Raw genomic sequence first — 7,793 nt, 5'->3', positions numbered from 1 at the left:
TGGACATAGACCCCTGCCCCACACCCAGCCCTTCGTGCACCCCCAGTCTGTGCAAAGTGGGGGGTCCCATAGTGCAAAGTGGGATGAGGTGGCCCCAGAGCCGTTGTGCCGTGATAGAGGGGAAGGTCCCGGGGGAGGGTCACATCAGGCGGCAGCTGGTGGATGTGCCGTAGGAGTTGTCCACTCGGTCGATCTCCTCGATGATCTTCATAAAGATGCTCTTGGTCACCTGGGGACGAGGGGACACATCAGCCCCAGCGCTGCGAGGACCCAGCCCTGGCTGAGGGCACTGCCTCCCGTGCCCCAGACCTGGCTCTCCTTGGCCGAGGACTCGAGGAATATTGCCCCCCAAGACTCCGCCAGCTTCTTCCCTTCATCTGTCTTCACTTCCCGGGTGGCTGACACAGCAGAGGGCAGGTGGGATGGCACCAGCTTCTTGGGGAGGGGGGACAGGGGGACAAGATTCCCAGAGCCCCCCTTACCTCTGCAGGGACAGGTCCGCCTTGTTCCCACCAGCACCACGGGCATGCTGCGGGAACAGGGAGGGTGAGGGGCCGACCCAGCCTGGACGCCCCCCACCCCAAGAGGGGCAGCACCTACCGCGTCTTCCCCCGGCTCTCATAGAGCTTGTTGTGAAGGGTCTTCACCACCTGGAAGCTGCGGAGAAGATGGGGAGATCCAGGCACTGCCCCCACCAGTGTCATTCCCCCCCCCCCCCCGAGGGCGCGTGTCCTCCCCTCACCTCGCAGGACGTCACCGAGTACACCAGGACGTAGCCGTGATTCGAGATGAAGGAGTGGGGCAGGATGCTGTCTCGTTCTGGGGACACGGCCGGGCAGTAACCTGAGAGCTGGCGGTCCGGGGGGGTCAAGGTCCAGCAGCCTCGCGCCAGCTCTCAGCGTTACCTGCCCGGCCGTGTCCACCAGCTGGAGCTGGAACTCGTCCTTGCCCACCACCACCATCTTGTCGTAGGCTGCGGAGGTGGCACCAGGTTAATGGGGTTCCCTGGTACCACTTCTCCCTCGTCCCCACGCTCCGAGGGTGTCTCAGCCCCCTTTGGGGCACAGTCCACAAGTGGGGACACATCAGTCCCCACCACCCGCGACCCCACGGGGGCAGCAGGAAGGGGAGGCCCCCCCTGCAGTGTGACACTTACTGCTCTCCACCGTGGGCTCGTAGCACTCCACGAACTTCCCCTCCAGGAACTGATGGGCCAAGGAGGTTTTGCCTGGGGGGGGGGACGGGGACACACAAGCACAGGGCTGGGGACGGCGTGGGGGACTCGGGGGGTCCCGAAGGGGGTGTCTGAGCTAAGCACGGCCTCACAACCCCAACGCAGGGCGGGGACCCGTCGTGCTCTGACCTCGCGGCTGCAGGAAGCACTCACGGAGCCCTCTACAGAAACCCCCCGGTGCACCCCCGTGCCATGGGGGCAGCCCCGCTCCCCACCACCCCGGGCAGGGTCCCCCCGGGGGGTACAGCCCGCCCCGCGCTCCCCGGCCCGCACTGACCCACGGCGCGGTACCCCAGGATGAGCACTTTGCGGTGGCGAACCAGCGGCATGGCCCCAGCCACGGCTGGGGGGGGGGGGGGTGGGGTGTGCGGGGGGCACGCGGGCGGGCGCGGAAACCAGCGTTATAAACCGCCTGCCGCGGCGCGGGGAGGCGGTGCCACCACCACTACACCGGCGGCTCCACGTGACCACAACACCTCCCGCCCGCCCGCTCTCATTGGCCAGGCGGAGGAGAAAGGGGCGGGGCCCGCAGGCCGCGCGGGGCGCTGGGGCTCCATTCATGAAAACCGGAGGGAACGGCCGGAGCCACGTGGATGGTGGCACACGCGTCCTGTGCCCCACCCTCCAGCCCCTTAGACCCCCGCGCTCGGCCATAGGGATGCTCGGACACAGGGACCCCCATCCCAGCGGCTGCACTCGGGGTGGGGTGCCTCATCCACCACAGGACCGCCATGCCCTGGAATGCCGCAGCTCACCGGGATTCCCAGACACCCCCCAATCCCAGGCAGGGCTCCACGAGGGCCACAGAGTCTCTTTATTTACCCAAATAATTAAATAGCAGGGTTCTCTGTTTCTGACACAGTCGTGGTTAGGAGCGGGCTGGGCCCTGCCCCGTGGCGCGGGCGGGAGCGCTTATATTACCATTTATAAATAGAAAAATAGACCTCTCAAGCAGAGCGAGTTAGCGGTTAGCACGGTTAGAGCCGGGCCCGGCACCCCCCAGGTGGATCCAGCATCCCCCAGGCTGGATCCGGCATCCCTCAGACTGGATTCGGCATCCCCCAGATGGGATTTGGCATCCCCTGGGCTGGATCCAGCCCTGGGGCAGGGTCTGGTTGGTGCCCAGCCTGGGCTCGACAGGCAGCAGCCCCAGCCATAGTGGTTAATAAAGTAATAAATAGCAGGAGAGCACACAGAGTCCTGTGTTCAGGGACCAGGCAGTGCTGCAGGGGCGCTCTGGGACACAGGAGACGGCTTGAGGCCAGGTCCTTGGGCCACCCCATAACACCCCATCCCAGAGACCCTGTCCTCAGCTGAGCTGAGGGCACCCCAACCTCCGCACAGGGCCGGGGGTACCCCTATCCCTCCTCCCTGGGTTCAAAGGAGGGCCAGGGCTGGAGCCCCCCATTTCCAGTGTGCAGCGTGATCTGCAGTGCAGTGACTGCGGGGGGCTGGGACCCCCTATACCTGCAGGGCCTCGTGGCCAAGCACTCCCCCAGCCAGGCGGTAGAGCAGGCGGGAGTACCAGTGCATCCCGGCCTCTGGCACCGTCCCGTTCCCAGCCTCGGCGCGCACCGGCAGCAACGAGAGGAGCCCGTGGAAGAGGCGGAGCGGGGCAAAGGCGCAATGGGCCCAGCGGTGGCTCTCCAGGACAGCGTAGCAGGATGCCAGCACCCCATTGACCAGCAGGGTCCCGTGGGAGGTGAGCGGGGCAAAGACCCCAACGCCGTCCTCCCTTGAGACCCGCAGCACCCGCGCAGGGCGCAGCCCCTGCCCACCAGCCCCATGGGCCAGCACCGCGTCCCCAGGGCGCACACGGCGGGCAAAGACGGGCAGGAAGGTGGCGTTGGCCGCCCCCCGGGCCGCAAAAACGAGGTGGGACGGGGTGAGGAGCAGCCGGCGCGCAGGGCTGGCCGTTTCGATGGCCACAAAGGAGGCACGTTGGTCCAGATCACGGTCAAGAAAGAGCAGAACCTCGGTGGGCACCAGGCGCCCACCCGGCTCCGCACCCAGGATCCAGTCGCCCTGGCGCAGGTCAGCCAAGCCTCGGCGCTCGCCGCTCTGCAGCGTCACGGTGGCGTGGCCTGGGAAGCAGCCGCCGGTACGGATGGCCAGCGAGTTATCTGGGTGGGTGGGGAAAGCCGTGGGTGCCCTGTCCCCGCTGGCCACCTCCACAAGGGAAATGGCCACGAATGGAGCCACCCCCCGCCCCGTCCGTCCCCAAAACCACCCCCGGAACAAAGCCGGTATTTTCCGAACACCCCCAGTTCCTGCGCTGCTCCCGGGGCGCTGCAGGGCCCCTTTGTCCGCCCTGCACTGACGCCCTTTGTTCGGGGCTGGCGACGGTGACATTTACGGGCACTTTCACTTTCTGTCGATTGTCATTTCTGGGCCGGATGGGGGTTGGCGGCTGGAGCGGCTGCGGGGCTGTGGGACTGGGAGCAGTGGGGCTGCGGGGCTGGGAGCAGTGGGGCTGGGAGCTGTTGGGCTGCAAGGGCTGGGAGCTGCAGGGCTATGGGGCTGGAAGCAGTGAGGCTGCAGGGCTGGGGGCCAGACATGGGCTGAACCCACTGGTGCTGGACACAAACCAGAGCAGGGCTGCATCCCACATGTATCAGGGATGCCAAGGGGAAGCAGAGGAAGCTGAGGGGCTGTGATGCTGATGGGGATGGCAGCCCCCCTACCTATGTGGTACCTGCTCTAACAGAGACGTGGATGTGCGCCTTGGACTCATAGTAGACCCAGTCGAAGCCGGCTTCCACGGCCAGGCGTGCCAGCATGCCATACTTGTGCCGGTCCCGGTCGGATGTGGTGATGTCCAGTGCACGGCCCTCGTAGTGCAGGGAGTCAGGGAGGTGGTGCCCGTCCTCATCCCAGCCCTCTGTCACCCGCAGCTTCACCCCAGGCCACATGTTCATCACTGCGATGGCCAAAGAGTTCACCCGCTCCTTGCAGCGCTGCCGGGGGGACCAGCACAGGTGTCACCCCAAGCCCCTGGCAGTGCCAGGTACCACAAACACAGATGGACACCAGGCCTGCAGAGGCTTGGGGAGATCTCGAACAGGCCCCCATGGGCACAGAAACGGGCACAGCAGAGATGCCTTCCTCCCGCCAGGGTGCAGGTTAAACATTAACATGCCCTGCGGTCCCGTGGTGTGCAGGCAGCCAGGCAGAACGGGCAGGGGACGGGATGCGGACAGGGATGGTGTCACCTTCCCCGCAGCACTGGCCGTGACTGATTAACACGGGGGAGCTGTGGGGCAGAGATGGGGGTGCAGCAGACCCTGAAGCCTGAGTCCCTGAGCAGCACTGTGGGGAGCTCAGCGCCGGCTTGGAGGGGGTGCACCGGGGGGCTCGGACCCAGTGCCCAGAGCCGAGGTGATGGTGAGGGCTCCAAGGCAGCACTGGCATGGGCTGTGGGGCTCAGAGCTCCCCCAGTCCGGTGAGGTCACAGCGTCCCTTCGCAGCCCGGTCCCCCTGCTCCCCCGTGCAATAAAGCGGCTCCCGGGAGAGTGGGGCCGGGGGGGCGGCAGCGGCGGGGGGGCAGGAATGTGCCCGGCCCGGCCCGGCCCGGCGACAATGGGCTCCTTCCAGCCCGGAGCTGACCTCAGGCTCCGGGAATGCCGGAGCGGCCACAAAGGGCCCTTTCAGCCGCCCGCACCCCGGGGCGGCCCCGCGCCCCGGCCTTGCCGCCCCGGCCCCGCCGCCCCGGCCCGCGGGAGCCGCGGCCGCCGCCGCCTGGACCACTCGCAGCATCCCAAATCTCCATGGCGACCGCGGAGCCGGCCCTCGCCATGGCAACCGTGAGCATCCCGGCGGGGCGAGGCGCGGCGCATCCCGGGCTCTCGGCGCCCTGGATTCCCCTCACCCCGCCCCGGGCACACGGTTACCGGGGCCGCCCCCTCCCCGCTGCCCGCCCCACCGGCACCGCCCCGTTAATCCCCGACGGCGGCTTCTTAATGCCCAGCGCGGTGTGACCGCACCATCGTCCCGGGCCGCTAGTGCTGCCGGCCCCGAGGTGGGTCGGACCCTGCACCCCGGGAGGGTCGGTGCCGCCAGGGGAGGATCGCTGCGCTCCCACCCGCCTCCCCGCCGCCAGCACGTCCCCGTACCCCCGGGAGCGAGGCCGGACCGGGCGCAGCCCCCACCTCGGTCATGAGCCGGTCCGCGCCCGTGTTCTCCTCGTCCTTGAAGATGATGTCGGGGTTGTAGTTGGGCACCAGGTCCCTGAAGCGCTCCGAGCCCCGCAGCACTTTGCCCTCCGCCTTCCCGCTCGCCCCCAGCGTCTGCTCGGGCACGTTGGGCACGAACTGCTTGTAGAGCAGCGGCGAGAGCTGCCTCCGCCCCAGCCGCCGCCGCCCCACCGGGCCCCGGCCCGGCCCGCAGCCCAGCGCCGGTGCGGTCAGCAGGCAGGCGGCGAGGCCGAGCAGGCCAAGGGCGAGCGGGCTCCGCCGGGGCATCCTGGCCACCGACCCCCGCTGCCGACACCGGCCCCGCTCAGTCGCCGGGGGCACGGGCGGCCGGGGGGGGCATGGTCCCGCTGGGGCGGCCCCGGGGCTTTTAGAGGGTCGCGGTGCCAGGGGCGGGTCGGTGCCGTTTCCTTCTCACACCCACGGCCCCGTCGCCGCTGAGGGATCCGCGGCCGCCCGGAACGATTGACCCCCCCGCCCTCCCCGGTGCCGCCACCCACTGGGGGCGCAGCACCCGGGCACCGGGACGGCGCCCCCGCAGCCGGCTCCGCACCCAGGGGCCCGTCACCCTCGCGCCTGGCGCCGCACCCCTCGACACAGACCGAGCCCCGGGGAACGTGCTCCTCCCGCTTCGTCCCGGTACCGGGCACCAGGCACCGGCGCCCCTCGCCCCGAACTCGCCTCCTCTTCCCGGCTGAGCCCTGCTCTCTGGTAGCGGCTCCTCTCTCCGCTCCCCGCACGGCCCTCCGGTACCGAGACACCCTTATTCCGGTCGCAACGCGGCGCTTCTGGTCCCGGGACCCTTCTCCTATCCTGTCACCGCCTCTCGGGACCGGGACGCCCCCTCTCCTGGCGCCTGCCCCGGTCCCGGCTGCTCCTCTTACCGGGGACACCCGTTATTCTAACGCTGCACCGCCGGTACAGGCACCTGCTCCGCTCCCTGGCACAGCCCCACTCCCGGGACCTGCTTCCGGGCAATGCCCCGGACCCCGTGTTCAGTCCGACCCCCGGTACCGGTGCCCGCTCCTGGCAGAGCCCCGGTACCGGCTCCCCTGGGTGCCGGTCTGCACCGAGCGCTGCCTAGGCCGGCTGTTCCCACCTGCGACCGCTCGGCTCCGGTCCTGGGCAGCCCCGCCTCGGACCCGGCCCCCGAGAGCGGCGGCAACTGCGGCCACATCCCCCGGGGCCGCCCCCGCCGCGCTGCCCTGCCCCGCACGGACTGTCCGTGCCCCGGGACAGAGTTCCCCCGCCGGGACCGGGTCGGCGGGGATGGAGGCACCCCCGGGGCTGGGACCTCGCTCTCCCAGGAACGGAGGCACCTCCAGAAGCAGCTCCCCTCACCCCGCGCCAGGACCTTGCCCTCCTCGGGACTGCGTTCGTGCCCCCCAGCATCCCCCAACACCGCGGAGAAGCACCCAAAGATGCCGGGACTCCGTCGAGGGCAGGAGGCAGCAAGGCAGCAGCAGGGTGGTGGAGGGTTGGGAAGGGGCCGGGGGGGTTGGGCCCGGCCCCCTGCTGCTGCCCCAGTGCCAGCCCGGGGTGACTGGGAGCAGAGCAGGTCGCGGGGAAATCGCGGGCACCGATGGCCTCATTTCCTGCAATATAAAGCAGGCTTCCTGCGCTTCCTGCCCGGCCCCGGCCGGGTGGGGGGGTCGCGGGGGGGTCCGGACCCCCCAGCCCCGCGGGGGGGGGTCGCCCTGGCTCAGCCCCAGCCAGGGCAGGATGGGTGGGGGGGGAAACCAGTTCCTGGGGCAGTTTCCTCTTCAGCTGCATGACACCCCCAGCCCAGGGGGGCAGGGACCGACCCCCCCCGGGCCCCTCAGACCATCCCTTCCCGCACCCCAAAGCGGTCGGTGCCCCCCAAGGCTGCTGCTCCCAACTTCAGCTCTACCTCGAAGGAGCTCCTTAACCCCAGCCAGGATGAAGCTCAATATTGAGGGAGCATGGGCAGGATTGAGGCCCCTCACGGGCAGCCCCCCCCCCTCCCCCCCCGGGCTCAGGGTAAATAAACCCCTGCAAATGTAGGTATTTCTGTACAAAAAAAAAGGAGACTCTTTATTGCTCCAACCAAGTTCGATGGTAACAGAGACCTGACAGACTCATCACACCATGGGGGGCTCAACCCCAGCCCCGCTCCTCCCTTGGGGAGGCCAAAGGCCTGGAGTTGGAGGACAACCAGTGTCCCCCCCTAGTGTGACACGGGGTGATTCTGGGCATGGAGGGACCACGCGACCCTCCTCATAGTGACTCTATGATGCTTTTACATGAGGTATGTAAACGGGACAGGGGGGAGCTGCTGCCAGCGCAGCTCCAGGGCAGGCTGTGACAAGGACGCGGCTCAAGGCCAAGGCTCAGCAACGCAGCTGGAA

At 68.8% G+C, this 7,793-nt stretch overlaps 2 protein-coding genes across 2 annotated transcripts; both read right to left on the bottom strand.

Annotated features, from left to right (window-relative positions):
* On the bottom strand, positions 1-1,563 carry RHEBL1 (RHEB like 1). Its single transcript, XM_061443041.1, has 8 exons — positions 1,512-1,563; positions 1,157-1,228; positions 901-973; positions 750-809; positions 601-666; positions 483-529; positions 310-398; positions 1-229 (listed from the first exon to the last, which is right to left on the bottom strand). The coding sequence occupies exons 1-8, from the start codon at positions 1,561-1,563 to the stop codon at positions 140-142; spliced, it is 549 nt and encodes a 182-aa protein (XP_061299025.1). The 3' UTR covers positions 1-139.
* A 470-nt stretch (positions 1,564-2,033) lies between these two features.
* DHH (desert hedgehog signaling molecule) lies at positions 2,034-6,010 on the bottom strand. The gene is made up of 3 exons (XM_061443040.1): positions 5,383-6,010; positions 3,930-4,191; positions 2,034-3,357 (listed from the first exon to the last, which is right to left on the bottom strand). Exons 1-3 carry the CDS (start codon positions 5,692-5,694, stop codon positions 2,696-2,698), a joined length of 1,236 nt encoding a protein of 411 aa, XP_061299024.1. The 5' UTR covers positions 5,695-6,010; the 3' UTR covers positions 2,034-2,695.
* Positions 6,011-7,793: the final 1,783 nt, after the last annotated feature.

This window comes from Pezoporus flaviventris, unplaced genomic scaffold (assembly GCF_033815535.1).
Source record: "Pezoporus flaviventris isolate CSIRO_AGI_PZ_B2104156 unplaced genomic scaffold, CSIRO_AGI_Pfla_v1 ptg000277l, whole genome shotgun sequence".
In the NCBI taxonomy this organism is placed as follows: Eukaryota; Metazoa; Chordata; class Aves; order Psittaciformes; family Psittacidae; genus Pezoporus; species Pezoporus flaviventris.
The sequence above is the reverse complement of the archived record's forward strand: the minus strand, read 5'-3'. Positions and strand labels throughout refer to the sequence as shown.

What these genes read in the sequence shown, in the direction of transcription:
- RHEBL1 (XM_061443041.1), bottom strand. Translation starts at nt 1,563, where the DNA reads ATGCCGCTGGTTCGCCACCGCAAAGTGCTCATCCTGGGGTACCGCGCC. An exon ending in CTGGTGTACTCGGTGACGTC is followed by an intron (nt 667 to 749) that starts CTGCGAGGTGAG and finishes ATCTCCCCATCT; the next exon opens with TCTCCGCAGCTTCCAGGTGG. An exon ending in GAGAGCCGGGGGAAGACGCG is followed by an intron (nt 530 to 600) that starts GTAGGTGCTGCC and finishes CTGTTCCCGCAG; the next exon opens with CATGCCCGTGGTGCTGGTGG.
- DHH (XM_061443040.1), bottom strand. Translation starts at nt 5,694, where the DNA reads ATGCCCCGGCGGAGCCCGCTCGCCCTTGGCCTGCTCGGCCTCGCCGCC. An exon ending in CGGACCGGCTCATGACCGAG is followed by an intron (nt 4,192 to 5,382) that starts GTGGGGGCTGCG and finishes TCCCCCCGGCAG; the next exon opens with CGCTGCAAGGAGCGGGTGAA. An exon ending in CCACGTCTCTGTTAGAGCAG is followed by an intron (nt 3,358 to 3,929) that starts GTACCACATAGG and finishes CCACCCACCCAG; the next exon opens with ATAACTCGCTGGCCATCCGT.